This window comes from Aethalodelphis obliquidens, unplaced genomic scaffold (genome assembly GCF_003676395.1).
Source record: "Aethalodelphis obliquidens isolate GAN/ISIS:26980383/991018 unplaced genomic scaffold, ASM367639v1 scaffold9, whole genome shotgun sequence".
In the NCBI taxonomy this organism is placed as follows: domain Eukaryota; kingdom Metazoa; phylum Chordata; class Mammalia; order Artiodactyla; family Delphinidae; genus Aethalodelphis; species Aethalodelphis obliquidens.
Genome location: NW_020837953.1, coordinates 14,087,141 through 14,106,427, shown reverse-complemented (window position 1 = coordinate 14,106,427; position 19,287 = coordinate 14,087,141). Strand labels below are relative to the sequence as shown.

The 19,287-nt window shown below is 37.1% G+C and overlaps 1 protein-coding gene and 1 long non-coding RNA gene across 2 annotated transcripts in view; one reads left to right on the top strand and one right to left on the bottom strand.

The window, feature by feature from the left end:
* Window positions 1-19,287, top strand: part of CMPK1 (cytidine/uridine monophosphate kinase 1) — a 33,455-nt gene that overhangs the window by 11,473 nt on the left and 2,695 nt on the right. The window contains exons 2-3 of the mRNA XM_027108615.1: window positions 14,157-14,303; window positions 18,056-18,208. Coding sequence (XP_026964416.1) covers window positions 14,157-14,303; window positions 18,056-18,208 — 300 coding nt within the window. The remainder of the gene's footprint in view (window positions 1-14,156; window positions 14,304-18,055; window positions 18,209-19,287) is intronic.
* Window positions 872-1,142, bottom strand: LOC113621606 (uncharacterized). Its single transcript, XR_003433235.1, has 2 exons — window positions 1,092-1,142; window positions 872-999 (listed from the first exon to the last, which is right to left on the bottom strand). It is a non-coding gene; the product is annotated as an uncharacterized LOC113621606 (long non-coding RNA).

Here is a 19,287-nt window from a genome sequence, read left to right as displayed (position 1 = left end):
ATGTGTATCTTCTTTGCCATTCTATGCTGTATGAATGGGAGCACCAAGGAATTGTATTTAATAAATTCCCACTGTATTTCATGTTTACATAGAACTTCAGAGTGATAACAAAGAATGTGTAAAGGCAGGAAAAGGAGTAGTTTTTTGAAGTAGAACAATTGTGTGTGAATTTTTTTTAATTAAAAATATTTAAGAAATGGGACATTGGAGCCAACTTTCTTACAATATAGCATAGTAGTAGAAACAATGTAGACTTTGAAGTCAGTTGCTGGTTCACATCTCAGTCTAACACCTGTGGCTATGTTGCTTAACTTTTCTGATTCTGTTATCTTCATTTGTAAACTGATGATAATAATGACAATTTCACTAGATTGTTATAAAGATGAAACAGCATAATGCTTCTACAGTGTTCAGCACAGTACATGGCACTCAGTAAATTTGTAAAGGCTAGCATTATTTTAGAAAAGATCTACAGTGAAGAGATCAAAGAGTAATTTAGATTAAAGTAGTTTTGGGGAGCATTGTATTCCCATTGTTTACTACAGCATAAGGAAATGATTACCCACACTAATCAGTTTACAGATTTTTAAAAACCCAGGATGGTATTTTAGAGTCTATCAAACATGAAAGGTCTTTCTACTTAGAGAAAATGTTTGGAGTTAACTTAGATTTTAAAATCATAGAAAGGGCAAGTGGATTTAAGGAAAAGTTTATAGTATACATGCTCTTTATATTCAAAATAGGTTACTAGTTGCCAGATGGAGCTAATGACCTAATGATTGGATAAGTTTCATAAGTTAAGCCTGAATATGTACCTTAACTGTCCTGTTATTAAAAATATGCATACTTTTACTTTTGGTTACTTTTAAAAAAAAATATTTATTTAATTTATTTGGTTGCACCGGGTCTTAGTGCAGCTCATGGGCTCCTTAGTTGCGGCGTGTGAACTCTTGGTTGCGACATGCATGTAGGATCCAGTTCCCTGACCAGGGATTGAACCTGGGCCCCCTGCATGGGCTCCTTAGTTGTGGCATGTGAACTCTTGGTTGCGACATGCATGTAGGATCCAGTTCCCTGACCAGGGATTAAACCTGGGCCCCTGCATTGGGAGTGCAGAGTCTTAACCACTGCACCACCAGGGAGGTCCCACTTTTGGTTACTTTTTAATTATATAAGTAGTACACATACATTATAGAAAAATTAGAAAATACAGATGAGTAAAAAGAAGGGTGTAAAAATTACCAGTAATCTTACCATCCAGAGAAAACCACCATTAATCAATATTTTGGGACATATTTTTCCAGAGATTTTTTTTTTTTTTTAGTAGGCTCATACTCTGGAAACCTGATTTTTACTTATAATATCACAAACATATCACCATGTTAATTAATGTACTTTTACTACATAATCTATATGATATTGTACTCTGTAGATTACATATTTAATTAATTGATTCCTTGTTTTGGAAATTTTGTTTCTGACTTTTCAGAAGTTGTATTCTGTGTTTTTTTAAAAATACTTGGAGATATAATTTATATACCATACAACTCATCCATTTAAAGTGTAGAATTCAGGACTTCGCTGGTGGCACAGTGGTTAGGAATCTGCCTGCCAATGCAGGGGACACGGGCTCAAGCCCTGATCTCGGAAGATCCTACATGCTGCAGAGCAACTAAGCCTGTGCACCACAGCTACTGAGCCCGAGCTCTAGAGCCCGTGAGCCACAACTACCGAAGCCCGTGAGCCACAACTACTGAAACCCGTGTGCCACAACTACTGAAGCCCACGTGCCTAGAGCCCATGCTCCGCAACAGGAGAAGCCACCAGTGCGTGAGAAGCCCATGCACTGCAATGAAGAGTAGCCCCCACTTGCCACACTACAGGAAGCCCGCACTCAACAATGAAGACCCAACACAGCCAAAAATTAATAAATAAAATTATTAAAAAGAAATAAAATTTAAAAAGCATAGAATTCAGTGTTTTTGGTATATTACGTTATTAATTTTTTTAATTTTGGTAAAATATATCATGAAATTTACCATTTTAACCACTTTAAGTGTACAGTTCAGTGGCATTAATTGCATTTACAGTGTTGTGCAACCATCACCACGATTTCTAAAACGTTTTCATCACCCCAAACAAAAACTCTATTAGGCAATAATTTCCCATTCTTCCCTTCCCCCAGCTCTTAGTAACCTCTAATCTACTTTTTGCCTCTGAATTGCCTATTTTAGGTACTTCATGTAAGTGGAATCATACATTTGTCCTTTTTTTTTAATGGCTTATTTCACTTAGCATAATGTTTTCAGGGTTCATCCATGTTAGCATGTATCAGAACTTCATTCCTTTTTATGGCTGAATAATGTTTCATTGTATGTATTTATTACATTTTGTTTATCCATTCACCTGTTGTTGGATAAGGGCTGCTTCCACCTTTCCGCTATTGTGAGTAATGCTGCAATGAACACTGGCATACAAGGATCTGTTTGAGTCTTTTGGGTATAGAGCTGGGGGTGAGATTGCTGGATCATATAATAATTCTGACTTGTTGAGGAGCTGCCAAACTGTTTTCCACAGCAGCTGTACCATTTTACATTTCTGCCCGTGATATGTGGTTTCTTTATCCTCACCAACACTTATCATTTTATGTTTGTTTGTTTGATTATAACCACCCTACTAGGTGTGCAGTGGTATCGCATTGTGGTTTTGATTTGCGTTTCCTTAATGACTAATGCTGTGAGCATCTTTCTTGTCTCACATGTCCTTTTTTTTTTTTAAATAACCATCCTGAAGGGTGCACTGGCATCTCATTATGGTTTTGATTTGCATTTCCCTGATGACTAATGAGGAACTTTCCCATACTGGCCATCTGAATATCTTCTTTGGAGAAATGTCTGTTTGAATCCTTTGTCCTTTTTTTTCCCCCCCAGAATATTGCATTAAAAAAATTGTCTTTTGCAATTTTTAAAATTGGGTTATTTATCTTTTTATTGCTAAGTTGTAAAGTTTTAAAAATATATTTTTGGTACAAGTCCCTTATCCAGAAACATGATTTGTAAATATTTTCTCCCATCTTGTGTCTTGTCTTTTCATTTTCTTGGTAGTGTCCTTGGAAGCACAGAAGTTTTAAATTTTGATGAGGTCTCATATCTTGCACTTTAGAACATACAGTATGCTTTCTATTGCCTGTGGTGCAGAGATTAAAAGATTGATAAAGTGAGGCCAGAACTGTAAAAGAGGTATAACTGGTAAGTGTATAGTGCCTGGGACTGAGAGTTGAGGGTGGAAGAGAGAGGAGATAGTGGTAGATGGAAAAGAAGAGTGGAAGCAACAGATTCTTGATACTTCCTTGACTGATTCCAGGGCATAATTGGGTCCAAGTTAAGTCAGGCTAGAGAGGTGGGAGAGGTTGTCCATTTTGCAAAATGGTTTTCAGCATTCTTCCTGTTGTGTAGTCGTGGCAGGAAAGAAAGCTTTCCATAAATATTTCCCATAAGCTTACCACTTTTTAGGACATTTCCTTTGTGTGAAGAAGTTAGATTCTAATCAAGAACCAGTAATCCCTTATATCCTGTTCTACATTATATAAATGGGTACAGTTGTCTATGGTCAACATTGAATCCCAGGCTGGGCTAGGATATAGCAGCTATACCATCAAAAATGTATATTCTTAGACTGACTTTAATTTTAGATTGAGAAAAATGTAATCATGAAGGTAAATTTTACACCAAAAAAGTTTGGAAACATATACTATTTTTTAAAGCCAAATATTGATTTTCCTCACACTTTGTCCTATTAGCACAGGTTGATGGACTAAAAATGAAGATGATTCTTTGTTGTCTAAGCTAGATTAATTTTCTCTTTTTAAAAAAAAGTCAGTTGAGAGTGGTTGGCACAATAAAGTTCTGAAAGTGCTCCAAGGGGTCATTCTGGAGACTAGAAGTAGTGTGGGTACATTGTCTGTCATGGAGGTGTCATTTCCAGAACATCTTGCTTATAATTTTGAACTCTAGTGTCTAGAGTAAGGCTTCACTGAAATCTGTTTCCTTTTAAACTTTTGCTGCTGTGCCTTTTGGATCCTCTCAACTGAGTATGTCTCTAAATTTCCATCTGTTTTTAGGCTATAAAACTGGACTGCTTTCTGTCTCTTTCTATAACTCTTGACTTCATGCCCATGCAGTGTGTTTCAGTGTTGCTATATTATACTTTTGTTTCTCCTTTGTTTAAGGAATGGATCACTTTCCAGAGAAATTTTTATCTAAACATTTGACTTGATTTTTGCTGCTATTCTCTACAGTGATTTAGTTTTAAATTTTAAATAAGTTTGTGATTGTACAGGTACTGTTTTTCTTTTTTCTTGAACTTAGATAATGTTTTTTTTTTACAGCATTCCATTACACACATTATTGATGGAGTATATTCTTTTATTTATTTATTTATTTATGGCTGTGTTGGGTCTTCGTTGCTGTGCACAGGCTTTCTCTAGTTGCAGTGAGTGGGGGCTACTCTTTGTTGTGGTGTGCAGGCTTCTCATTGCGGTGGCTTCTCTTGTTGCAGAGCACGGGTTCTAGGCACGCAGGCTTCAGTAGTTGTGGATCGCAGGCTCAGTAGTTGTGGCTCACGGGCTCTAGAGCGCAGGCTCCATAGTTGTGGCACACGGGCTTAGTTGCTCCGCGGCATGTGGGATCTTCCTGGACCAGGGCTCGAACCCGTGTCCCCTGCATTGGCAGGCAGCTTCTTAACCACTGCGCCATCAGGGAAGCCCTTAGACAATGTTTTTTATGTAGGGATTTTTATTCCTAATGTGAGGCAGTTCATTTTGCTGTTCTCTTAGGATTTGATATTAATAAAACACTTAAATCAACAATCTTACTTTGTGATGCTGTATAAAAAATAAATAAATTAAATTAAAATTTTAAAAAACCCAGTCTTTGTGATATTTGCCATTTAGAGATGTGTGGATAGAATATATGCTTTTTTTAAATTAAAAATTTAGTAAGTTTATATACATGTACATTGAGATTGAAACAATTCAGAAGTACGTAAGGTGAAAGTTCTCCTTAACCTTAGCCTACTCTTTTTTTTTTTTTGGTTGCTTTGGGTCTTCATTGCTGCGCACGGGCTTTCTCTAGTTGCGGTGAGCAGGAGCTACTCTTCGTTGCGGTGCGCAGGCTTCTCATTGCAGTGGCTTCTCTTGTTGTGGAGCATGGGCTCTAGGTGCACGGGTTTCAGGAGTTGTGGCACACAGGCTCAGTAGTTGTAGACCGCGAGCTCTACAGCACAAGCTCTGTAGTGGCGCACAGGCTTAGTTGCTCTGCTGCATGTGGGATCTTCCCGGACCAGGGATGGAACCCGTGTCCCCTGCATTGGCAGGCGGATTCGTAACCACTGCGCCGCCAGGGAAGTCCCAGCCTACTCTCCTTAGGTAATCACCTACCAACGTTTTTGTGTGTGGCTTTCTGGTCCTCTTTTGATGTATTTATACACAGATAAAAATGCATGCACACAAACGTTGTCTATTGTTATTTTTTTGCTTAACAGTGTATCTTGGATAGCTTTCCATATCAGAACATGCAGATAGCTCAACTCCATTCATAATATATACAATAATCTATTTAACTATTCATATATTTGTGGACATTTAGATTTTCTGTTTACAGATGATGCTGACATAAACATTCATTACATATGTCTTTGTGCACATGTGCAACTATTTCAGTAGCACAGCTCCTAGAAATGGAATTACTGAGCCAAAGGGTATGCAAACTTAAATTTTGTTAGACTCTGCCAAATTGCCCTCAAAAAGGCTGAACCAGTTTACACTCCCACGAACTGTCAGGATGCTGGTTCTTCCCCACCCCCACCCTTGCCATAGCCAGATATGTCTTTATTTTAACCAATCTGATGGGTGAAAAATGAAATCACATTGCTTTAATTTGCATTTTCATGATTACCAGTAAGGTTGAGCATCTGTTGTTTTCTCTGAATTGTTTTTTCTTTGCCCATTTTTGTAATGAGCTATTTTCTTTGTTAGTAGGATATCTTTGTATACAACGTATATTACCCTATCACCTTTGTATGGTGAAAATATTTTCTCCCAAGCTATTGCTTGTCATTTGGTTATATCTGTGGTAAGTTTTTATTGTTCACGTGGTCAAACATAAATCTTAGCTGTTTTGGTTCTTGTTTTGGAGTGTCTTTCTCTATCTCAAGATTATCTTCCCCTGGTACTATCCTAGGGTTGTTTTGTTTTTTGCTTATATTGTATTGTTTTAGAACTCTAATTTACCTGGAATTTAGTTTTGCATATGATATGATGCAAGAGTCTAATTTTTTTTTCAGATGGGTAGCCAGTTGCATAGTATCATTTATTAAATAGTTCATCTTTTCCCCATTGATTTTTAGATGATGACTCTGTCACTTATTGAATTCCCATTTATACCTGGGTCTGTTTATGGACTCTGTTGAATTTCATTTTTCCGTTTGTCTATTTTTATACCAGTATCATGCTGTTTTAATTACTGTAGCTTTATAATATTTTATGCCACCTGGTAGGACATGTTCCCATTTGTAGTTGTTAATATTATTTTCGAATTTGGTCATTCTCTCACATTTACCCTTCCTGATAAACTTGAGAATCAACTCATCAAGTTTCATTAAAAAATAAATAATCCCAGGTGAAGTTTGATTGCGGATGCCATCAATTTATAGATTAATTTGTGGAAAATTTAAATATTTACAGTATCGAATGTTTCTATCCCGGAACATAGAATGCCTTCTTTTTATGATACTGATTTTAAGTGTTTCTAGTTTCTTCTTATAATTCTTATATACTAGTTTTAGATTTATCCCTAAATTTAAGTTTTTAGTACTGTTTTGTATAGGATTTTTTAAATTGAGGTACAATTGACTCGAATAGGATCTTTTAAAATGTATATTTTCTAATTAGCCATTGCTAATTGGTTGGAAGGCTATTGATCTGTTTGTTTATAAGAAGATAGTAAGCATTCTTGTTCTCGTAAGATTTTTAATGTACTCAAATACATCTGTGATGCCAGTTTTTGGAGCCTGTGTGTTTGAGGGTATTTTCATAGTGAATTGCATTTTCATGTATCATATTTTCCTTGTTCTATAGTTATTCTTTGACTTCACTCCTTTATTGCTATGTAATTAGTAGTTTAGCCACTGATTATCTTGGACTTTGCTCCAGGAATAGCCTATATGAGTTAGTCTAACTCCTCCCTGACCCGTCTGAGTGCTCTCATAGTAGGTCTTGAATCTAGTAGCGTAGACCGTGTTTTTAGGAGTATGTTCTTCACACTCCTAGTTTTAACAGCTAATAATGATATTTGGCTGTGGCTGATAGTGTAATGTAGTATAGATATGATTTCTGGTAGTATAGATATTATTTGTTTTACAAATGAAGAAACTGAAGTCTAAAAAAGGTTAAATAAATTTCCTAGAGTCACACTGGATTGTGAAAGAGTTTAGTTATAAAACCTTATCTTGGGCTTCCTTGGTGGCGCAGTGGTTGAGAGTCCGCCTGCCGATGCAGGGGACACGGGTTTGTGCCCTGGTCTGGGAAAATCCCACATGCCGCGTAGCGGCTGGGCCCATGAGCCGTGGCTGCTGAGCTTGCGCGTCCGGAGCCTGTGCTCCGCAACGGGAGAGGCCACAACAGTGAGAGGCCCGTGTACCGCCAAAAAAAAAAAAACCAAAAAAACCCTTATCTCACATTATTAGTTCAGTGTTCTAAGTATGTGACTTCATGCACGGTTCTTATGTTCTTCTGATCCTTGCTGAAGCCTCTGTGTTTCTCTGAATGCATTTCTCCATTTGTTTGATAATGTTGCAAGTGCTCAAATTTTATGTTTGCATATATTACTGAATTCAGTGTTTGGTATCCTTTGCACATTTTTCTCAAGTGTTGATTGGTAAATCCAAATAAATTCTAGTTCTTAAAGAGAACCCAAGCTGTTAAAATGTTGTGGTTATTTTGTAGTGAGGCTCTTTACAAATTGTATTCCCAAGTAGTTATATTTCTTAGGGTGACTTTCTTTTGGTATTCCCTGGGTAAATGGTATTCTCATTTTAATGTTACTTACCTTTTTCTAAAAAAATAAGTACAGTTGGTACTGTACTGCTTAGTGTTTAAGAAACCTCTCTTTCATAAAGTGAATAGAGGCTAGAGATTCATTTGAGTGGTTTGATGTATATCCTCTGAGTGTTCTCACAGGAATTGAATTAACTGTGAATTCTAGGCTCTTAGACCACCTGCAACAGCGTTTGTGTTGTAGTGATATGAGTGTGTTGCTTGTAGGCTCTGCAGTGACTATACGAATTGATTATTTAGGGCTTCCCTGGTGGTGCAGTGGTTGAGAGTCTGCCTGCCAATGCAGGGGACACGGGTTCGTGCCCCGGTCCGGGAAGATCCCACATGCCACGGAGCGGCTGGGCCCGTGAGCCGTGGCCGCTGAGCCTGCGCGTCCAGAGCCTGTGCTCCGCAACGGGAGAGGCCACAACAGTGAGAGGCCCGCGTACCGCAAAAAAAAAAAAAAAAAAAAGAACTGATTATTTAATTAACAAGATGAGATGAGTGTTTCTTAAGATTAACAAGACCTCTGTACCTATCCATTAATGTTGGAAATTTTCAAATTATTGAGCTCCTGGAATCCCTGGAGGCTTCTGGGCCTCATCTTCATCTTTGACTATTTTCCATCCCTTTCTGTTATAGGGAATGTGGATTGATTCAGAATGGCTGAGATGAATTAAAAGAAGTAAAAATACTGGAAATGACCAACTGGAATGAAATTGGAGTGTGAAAATTCCAATTCACAGTTGCTATAGGGTCCATTTGGTATGTAGAACAGATGCCCAAATCCTCAATATTCTGAGAAGTCTTCTGCAAAATGTCAGAGGGATATTGAGGCCTTACACAAATGAGAAAACAGTCTATTTCATGGCTTCTAAATCACCCTTTCTTTAAGTTTTATTTATTGTTCTACCTTCTTGTCATTGCCTCTGAAGAATCACCTCTTCCCCAAGCAGACAGTGCTGGTAAAGACTGAATTCCTTAGGAAAAGTTAATGCAAATATGAAAAATTGATAATTAATAGTAGGGCTCAAGTCACTGTAAATATGTAAGTCATTATTTCATCCTTTGTGAATATAACCTATTTATTTCCCCAAATTAGCACATTGCCTGGCACTTTATAGAGACTTAATAAATATTTATGGATTTAAAATAAGTTCCATGTATTGTCTGAATTAAGGTTTTCTTACGTGAAGAGCAAAACATTGAGGAAAATAAAATAGTGCTGTAATTGTCTGCAGTTGAATGGATTATATCCCTCCTCCTTTCTCCTTTGCAGGATATAAGCTTTTAAACTATCACTCTTTAATTAGAGAAAGAAATATGCTTCATGTTAATTTGGAGTCTGTCTGCTAAAGATTTTGCCTAAGAAAAGATTTAGCTTGGTTTATAACTTTCATAGTTTATAGTTAATATGTAGATTTGTAATTAAATAGGCATGGTCAAACGTGATGTACACATTTGGAAATACAATGAGGGCGGACTAAAAATGAGATTGGAAATCAGCTAGCAATTTAAGTCAGATATTATATTTAACCTTTCTCCCACTGTCTTCTTTCCTTCCTATGCCTCCTTTCCTCCTTCCTTCCTCTTTTCCCTACCCCTTCCCTTTCTCTCTCTCTATCCACTCCCATTCCTCCTTCCTTCCCTCCCTCCCTTTCTTTCTTTCTTTCTTTCTAACCTCTGTAAAATGGTGATTATAAGAAAAATCCTTTTTCTAACCCTCTGTGGGTAAAACTGGAAGGAACCCTAAACAGTTCACCAATTTTAAGCATCTGGGCACTGTACAGCAGTTCTTAGAGTCAAAAGTAAGTTCTCCAAGACTGGCAGGTAATGTTACTGGAAAGTGCTTATCAGACATCTCAAAGTAATCAGAAAAAGTTCTGTTGGAAATGCCTTTTGAAATAAATGATAGCCTTACATGAAGTGTTGCTGGGATGCTGTAAGCTCTAAAGACATTGTTTGCAACAGTGCCAAACTGGTGAGTCTGGATGGCTCCGGATAGCATTTCCAGGTGTTATGCTGAAGGTGCCTTGTTCACAGTACATAATCAGAACTAGATTTTTAAGGTTCACTCATCTTACAGGGAATGCAAAGTAACTTAGTCTTAGATGCTTCATAGATGTGTCAGCTATTTAAAGGACCAATAGTTTTAATTCAGTTGCTTTAAAAATATATTTGTTTCTGCTATCTCTGCTGTGTTCCCTCTATGTAGCTCAAGGCTCAGTAGCAGTCCAATGGCACTTTCTAATTGCCATACTCACAGGAGGAGGTGCCTGGCATGTGGTTCTCCTCTGCCCCCAAGGACTTGCCATTTACGCATCATTTGTACCTTGAACTCTTTTTTTTGCTATTGTTTTGATTCTTTTTGTTGCTGTTTTTATTCACATAGAACGACATTACCTAAATTTAGAAAGGAAGAAAGAGAATTGCTAAGAAGGGAGAGAAGTTATCAAGATTATTTGAGATTTGATACTGTAAAATTGTCAACATTTGCTTAGTTGTAGTAACAGAGTGCTGTTCTGTACTTGTTGAGAGTATGGTGCATTTCTCCTCCCTCCAAATCTTAGTGTCTAATTCACAGAAGTTATTGAGTTGTTTTTCAGCTTCTTAAAGGAGAAAATGAAAGTAAAAAAATTTAGACGTTTACTCTAAATGAATTGAATTTATACATTTGTCACTAGAAAACTACTATTTTTAGCTGAATAGTGGCTTGTAATTGTAGCTATTATAGTTTATAGTGTTTATAATTTGCTGTGGTTTAAATGTTGGTCTTAAGACTGTAATTAGTGACCCACTAGATTTTAATTGCTAGGAAATTTCAGAGAATGTGAAAAAGTTTGGGTTAAGCCTGGGAAATATCCATTCTTGCTTTCCTCAAAATTGGCATCAGTGACTATTTAATGACAGCAGAATGCTTTGAAAACATGCTCTTTAAAGTCTAGCTATAATTAAATACCATAATAACTAGTGTGTAAGTGATAGGTGCTTTTTTGTTGTAGAAACTCTGTGGTAAGTGGAAAGCTTCAGCAAAATCCTAAGAAAAATATAGTATAAAAATGTAACTAGTAAATAGAGGATTTTAAAAAATGGAATGTGGATGAGAAATAGACATATATAGATTTGACATGATTATATTTATTTAAATTCCTTATCTCCTTGGACTTTGCAGATAAGGTTGTTTTCTGTGTAATTTTTAAAAAACATATCATTTGTACACTTCTACAATTTACAACTAGTCCTCTTTTTAAAAAGTGATATGCCAAAACCCATTGTAATGTAATGTAAGCTTGCAGATTTGAGCTCTTCAATGTCAGGAAACAAACAGTGTGTGTACTAATTTCTAAATTACTAGCTGGGTTTCTAAATGTATATGTTGTTCATACAGCCAAGGCAATCTGTACAGAGCAATCTGTATTGTTGGTGTTTCACTGAGCGTTTGCCATTGTTCAGCACTGTTTGTCTCTGCATTTATTCAATATTACCATATGCTATAATCTCTAGACCAGATGAGAGCATCCAGCAAGCATAGACTTCCAAGCAGGAGCCAGAGTAAGCAGTGGAAAATGAAGCTGCTGTAAAATTTTGTGGACAGCCGTTGCAAAATGCTTTCTGAAAATTGTACATAGTAAATGGGAAAGTAGGTCACATCTCGTTTTTTATAAAGTCTTTTCCATATCCATACCCGTCTTTCAAAAATTTATACTTGGTGATAAAAGTAGGCATTTAAAAATGGTGTGGTATGAAAATAATTTTAAAATAACAATTTAAATAATTAAGTACTTTTGTATTTATTTCCATTTTCTGTAAATGATGGGAGTGTTTTTAAAAGCCTGTTACAACAACTAAATACACTTTTGATCATTTCTTTTCATGCAAGGAGCTATTGTATGCCTAAGAGAGACATGAGTGATACTATGGTTTTTGTTTATTCTCCTCAAACTTTATATCCAATTTTAGTCAGCAAATAAACTATTTAGTTTGTTTTTCTTTGCTGACTACCTTATTGTTGGCTCACTTTAGTAATAAACAAGAACAAGTTTAGCCAGCAATTTTTAGAGATAGAAAAGGAGTAAAGAATGGCTTCTGCAATCTTAAAAAAAAAAAAGAGAGAGAGAGAGAAAACTCACTGTAGCCTCAGTAATTGAGAGAGTTAAGTTTTGTAAAATGTGCAATTGAAACATTCTATTCTGGAAGGAGGGGTGGGAGTGTGGGCTGCCTCAAATCTTAACATTGAAATTAAAGATAAAATTTAAGTTATCAAATATTTATGGTACACTTACTATGAATGAGATAAAAACCCATTTAGGGAATCTTAAAAATTTGGGACTAGATGATTGCTGTAATTGAACATTGAATATAGATCTCAGTATTCTGATATTTGAGAGTAAAAATAATCTATTTTATTATTATGGAAATTATTATTATGAAAATAGATTTTATAGTTCTTTTGATTTAATAAAAGGGAACATGCTAGTTCATATGGAGGAAGAAGCTTTTCAGTATTCATAATTGTCTCTTAGATCTGTATTGTTTTCTCATTCCAACCACGGGGAAATGGCAGAATAACACTATAGCATCTTATGTGACTTAGTTCAACTATTATCCTATACCCTGACCTAATACATCATTTGTAAATCCTTAATAATGACTATCACAATTGTAATACTACTATACTCCTGACCTTTCACAGTGTATTCATATCTTTTATCTCACTTAAGTCCTTTGATTGGTCTCTCTGTCAAAACCTTTAAAGCCGGACTTCCCTGGTGGCACAGTGGTCAAGAATCCGCCTGCCAACGCAGGGGACACGAGTTCGAGCCCTGATCCGGGAAGATCCCACATGCTGCGGAGCAACTAAGCCCATGCACCGCAACTGCTGAGCCTGTGCTCTAGAGCCCATGAGCCACAACTACTGAGCCTGCGTGCCACAACTACTTAAGCCTGTGCGCTCTGGGGCCCGTGCTCTGCAGCAGAGAGAAGCCACTGCAGTGAGAAGCCCAGACACTGCAACAAAGAGTAGCCCCCACTCGTCACAACTAGAGAAAGCCCGCGCACAGCCATGAAGACTCAACACAGCCAAAAATAAATAAATAAATTTATTTTTTAAAAAACCGAAAAACCTTTAAAGTGAATACATATATATGCACACATGCACACACACGCGTGTATGTAATAATATAAAAATGGTGTGTATATATAATATAAAAATGCTTCCAGGTTATTTAAGATAAGTATCTTCATGATGGCAAGGAGGTAATTGATGGCTTTTATCTCCTGCTGCCTGTCAGGCTCTTTGGTAGGCATTTTATATAAATACATTATCTCATTTAATCATCACCACTGAATTATAAAATAGGTATCTATATTCCCATTTTACAGATGAGACCTCTCTAGTCACAACTAGAGAGGTGGGAAATGGACTTTTGAGAGTGGTAAAGAAGATACTGGTTTAGATGGAGAGACAGTGATATTCTAAGACACTATTTGATTATGTGTCCACTCTCCAGAGTGGTCAGGAAAGCTAATTTCATGGAGGGGTAGGACTTGTACTGTTTACTGAGAAAGGGAACAAAACAGAAGAATGGGGTTTGTGTAAGTGCTGATGAGTTCAGTTTAGATGTGTTGAGTTTAAGGAAGGGAAAATCTTATAGAAGGTGGGTACAGCCAACTGTGGTAAGATTTTGGGGGGTTTTGCCTTGAATTATATAGATTTTTGTTAGACATTTCTTTGAACATTATTAAAAACATTTAAACTTTGTGTTTGTGAAGGAATATGATGAGCTGTTAATGCCTTGAATGGTTAAATAAGTTTCGGGTTGATTGCATGATTTGTGAACATTATAGCTACCATATGCTACATAGATTAAGGATATTTTTTAAGCAAACTGGATTGTATGAAATCTCTCTTCAATTTTTCTTTATTATTTATTTATTATATAAGCAGAGCTTGTTTATTATAGAAAAATTAGAATATAAAAGTTACCATGAAGGGAAACAAACAGTAGTCCTAACCCTGGGTTGAATGTATTTTGATCTTTTTCCTATGTGTTTGTTCTTTCAGAAATATGGCTACACACACCTTTCTGCAGGAGAGCTTCTTCGTGATGAAAGGAAGAACCCAGATTCACAGTATGGTGAACTCATTGAAAAGTACATTAAAGATGGAAAGATTGTGCCAGTTGAGATAACCATCAGTTTGTTGAGGAGGGTAAGGAGTGTGAATGCCAACTAGTTAAAACCACCAAGGAACTGAGAAATTAAATCTGCCTTCCCTTTGAGTAATGAAAAAAATCAGAGTATTGAATTTCTTGATTGTGGAGGGTGGTCATGGTGTTTGAGAATGGCAGAACTGGAAATTCCACTTCACCTGGGAAGAAATTGGACAGTAGGAAACATTCTCTACCTTGGTCTAGGATCAGCTACAACTGAACATTCATATGTGTACACTTGACCCTTCCCAGCGTGCAGACAGTCCATCCTCCTTCCATTTCTATTTCTTTTTCCTCCTTTCCCATTTCCGTTTTCTTCCAGACTTTGTCCCTCCCTCCCTCTTTCTTTCCCTCCCTCTTTCTTTCCCTCCCTCTTTCTTTCCCTCCCTCTCTCCCTCCCATGACCCTCCCATTGCTGCCATTCTCTCAGTCTTGATGTTTCCTTTTCTGGTGCATGCATCACCATCTTCAGTGTGAAATGCTGAGACTAACAGCTATCAAACTAAAATAGGTCCCATCTAAAAACAGATACCTTGCATTTACATGATAACTCTCCACTATAGATTCTCAAGATTATAGTCATTAATAGATATTTTCACATACGAGAAACGTGAAGGAGAAATGGAAGAGTGGGCACAGCAAGAAATAGTTGAAGCCCAATGGAAAAGAGATACATGAGCTTCTGATTGGAACCAGAGAAGCTTGAAGAGTGGCTCATTCACACACATTCTTAACTCTTGTTTCAGAGATTGGAATGCTTCCATTCAGAGTAACTAAATCCTCTCTCCTTGTTCTCTGGATTTAATGCCCTTTCTCCACTTTTATGCTTAATTGTGAAAGAGTAGTCTACATTTTTTACTTTTTCATTTTCTACTCTTCAGCTCTTTGCACTAAGACTCTATTTCCATCTTCATTGAAACTATTCTTGCTGATGTTACCAGTGATCTCTATCAAATCTAGGGGATATTTTCAGTCATTTTCCTTGTAGCCTTTAACTTCCTGTCTTTTTGAAACTCGTTCCTCCTTTGTTCTCTGTGACACCATTTCTCTTGATTCTCTTCCTCCTTCAGTGACTGCTGTTTCTTAAATCTCCTTTGATAACTCTTCTTCTGCAAGTTTCTTAAACCATGATGCTTCTTGGGGTTTCATCCTTCGTCCTCCTCTTATTTTATACATTTCTTGCTGGATGTTGTTAGCCATGTCCAAGGTTTACACTGTGCTAATGATCACAGAATCTATCTATAACTCTAGCACAAATCTCTTTTTCTGAACTCCAGACCTATATTTCTTTTTTTTTTTTTGGCTGCACTCCGCCTCTTGGAGGATCTTGGTTCCCTGACCAAGGATCGAACCTGCACCACCAGCAGTGAAAGCACAGAGTCCTAACCACTGGACTGCCAGGGAATTCCCCAGACCTATATTTCTAACTAACTATTAGGCATCCATCTGAATGTCTCACAGGTATCTCAAGATCAACATGTCCGAGTCTGACTGTATCATCTAAAATGTGATCACCCTTTATTTCCTATCCTGGTTAATGGTTCTACCATCTACCGAGCTGCCCAAGCCAGAAATCTGGGAGCCATCCTATATTTTCCACCTCTTCCTCAATTTCCCAAATCCACTCAGTGAGAAGATCCTTTCAATTATCTTTCTCTTTATCCTCTTCTATTTATTGATAGTTTTTTTCTCCTCTATTAGTACTATCATCTTAGTTCAGACCCTCTTTTTGTCTTTTTTTAAAAAAATAATATTGGGAAGAATGCAGACATTATGTTGGGAGATCAATCACTGAAATATATTTTTCATTTTTTACTTATTTATATTTTGGCTGCGTTGACTCCTCGTTGCTGTGTGCGGGCTTTCTCTAGTTGCGGCGAGCAGGGGCTGCTCTTCGTTGTGGTGTGCGGGCTTCCCATTGCAAGCCCGTGCCCTTGTTGTGGAGCACGGGCTCTAGGCATGCAGGCTTCAGTAGCTGTGGCTCGCAGGCTCAGTAGTTGCGGTGCATGGGCTTAGTTGCTCCACGGTATGTGAGATCTTCTGGACTGGGGATCGAACCCGTGTCCCCTGCATTGGCAGGTGGATCCTTAACCACTGCACCACCAGGGAAGTCCCAAGATCCTCTTTTTTTCTTATTTGGACCATCACTAGAGCCTTATCATTAGTCTTTTGCCTTTAATCCATCTTTGTCCCCTTCTAATCCATCCTTCATGGTACAGTCAGTGATTTTTTTTCTAAAGGTGATGGGAGCATATTCTTCTACTACTTAAAATTTCTCAGTGATCCTGTATTGCTTGCAGAATAAAAACCAAATCCTTAGTGTGGTATAACAAGTTCTTCATTAATTTTGGCCCTACCTACTTTCTAGTCATTTCTCCTTCCACTCTCTACACGCATCCTAAGGTTCACCTCTACCAGCTTATTTCAGATTCATCAAAGCTGTTATGCTTCTTCATTTCTGAGCCTTTAACATCCAGTTGACACCATCTGGAGTACCTTGATCCCTGTCTGCCTGCCATTTCATTATTCAGAATTCAGCTCCTCTGCCACCTCTTTGGTAAAGCTCTTCCTGGCAGTTTCCCAGGTAGTTTGTGCTTGCTTCTTCGTTTTATCACAGCATCCTTGCATACCTCAGTATAGAACTTAGCACGTTTACTTACACATATTTGTTACGCACTGGACCGTGAGCCCTCCAGGGGCCATGACCTTGCTCTTCATGTTCCCTGATGGTAGGCCTTGAATGAGTGTATGTTGAGTGAGTAGAATATTGATGTACCCCTTCAGATATCTTCTACTACCATAATTGTGATAGAAATGCTATAGCAGGAGTCCAAAAGCATTCTGAAATTTTGTGGATATTGGAGAAGCTAGATGCTGGGTTAAAGCCAACCCTCAGATAAAGGAATTAGGGGTCCTGACAGCCATTGTTCTTCTTGAGGAACCAGGAAAGTTTGAGCACTGAGGGAACTGGATGTCGGTTTGCTTTAGAGTAGAGGCTCCTCTGGAGTTTGTTGAAGGCATGCATCTGTGCTTAGCTCATGGTGATTGATAGTGGTAAGGATTTGGAGATTCGAGATCTGCATCTCCCAGTCACATATTTCCACATTCTACCTAAATTCAGACTTTGGAAGAGGATGGTGAAATGTGCAATTCTTGCTGTCTTTCTGAATGTATTGTTTCCTTTGCTACCTGTGTTTTGGTGTGGCCAGTGGCATTTAGGTTTAAATTAGCTTCAGTTTAAAAAAAAAAAAAGAGTATTGACTCCTACACTAATAATTAATGCTAGCAATCTCTTTATATATCCAAAGCTTTTTGCAGTTGGACTTGAATTATTGCAGAGAATCTGAGTACCTATAGAAGCAGCATACTTCCTACCATAGCAAAATGACCTGGGATGAGGAAAGGGAAGGCAAGATAAGGGTCTCTATTGACTGGAGCAAAGATACTGGTTAATGCTTATTTTTCTCTTTTTGCTGTTTATAACTTCGTGAAAATAATATATGCTTAACTGTAGAAAATTTTAAAACTACAGAAAAAAATTGTGTGTGTATGTGTATAAAATGGGGGATACATAACCATAACTCTACCAGTTTGAGGCAAACATGTTATTTCCTTGAAGTCTTTTTTTTCCTATGCACCCTCCATGCTTATGATTTAAAGAAGAATAATAAAACACACCCATATAGCTACCACTCTGCTTAAGAAATTGCATTAATGTAGTGTTGAACTTAAATCTTCCCTTTTTCATTAGGAAATGGATCAGACGATGGCGGCCAATGCTCAGAAGAATAAATTCTTGATTGATGGGTTTCCAAGAAATCAAGACAACCTTCAAGGTTGGAACAAGACCATGGATGGGAAGGCTGATGTATCTTTCGTTTTGTTTTTTGACTGTAATAATGAGGTAATGAAAATCTTTATCTGCCTATATGGGCTTTAAACAGCTGATGGTCAACTATTAGAGAAAAAGAAAGTGATTTGTTTCACTTATATTTACATTTTATATTGACAGCAGTATTTTTTGAATTGGTAAGTTGGATGCACAGAACAGCACTGTCTTAAGCTATTTGGCATCAGCAATATTGTGGGCCTAAAACTTGCTTTATTTTCAAAATAACAAGAATTTGTGTTTTGCGTTAAGAATTGACTCATACCATGTTAGGTAATGAAGCTGCATTGTTACTTCTTGAGTAGGCACTATTATCAGAGAGTATCTTGCCTTAGGATGTCGTTTACTGGAAAAGAAACACACATTTCTGGGAAGTTGGGAAAACTTTCTACTTCAAAGAAACATGTATGATAGCCTGATTTGTCTTCTAAGAGTGAAATGAAAAAAAGCAGGAAAGCAGTCTATTTCTTTCTGGTTCTTCTAATAACATACCCAGACATACTTTTGAATAACTAAATGAATTTCTCGGTATCTTTTTTTTTTTTCCCGGAATCATTTAATTAAAAGGCCTGACTCTGTATGACAGCTGTAATATAAACTTTATTAAATTAATGCCAACGGCCTGAAAGAATAAGAATCAGCAGTACTGCCTTGAAGGAAGTTGACTATTCTTAGGTTGAATTGCAAATGTGCCTGTGGTGGAGAGACTTGCTGCAGCCTTTGAGTTGTTTTAAAATGTAACTCTCTTTTTCCAACCCCCAAAAATATGTTTTCACTTATTCTTCAGAGTTAATTTTAGAATGTTACCACAGCTTTATAACTAAGGAATGTTTATTCACGATTAACAAGGGATGCTTTATTCAAATGCAAATATGTTAACTCTTAAATATTTGGATATTTATGGAATTATCAAAAAGTAAGCAAAAATGGAACAAAGTTTGACGCATGTAATTCATACCTAATAAGTTAATAATAGATGGAACCATACACATAGAGATCATCTCTTTATTGCGGTTTGAAAAAAAATACACAGGAAAAACTGAGTCATGAATGAATTCTTATTATGCTCTGTACTTATTTAACCTAGTTTATAT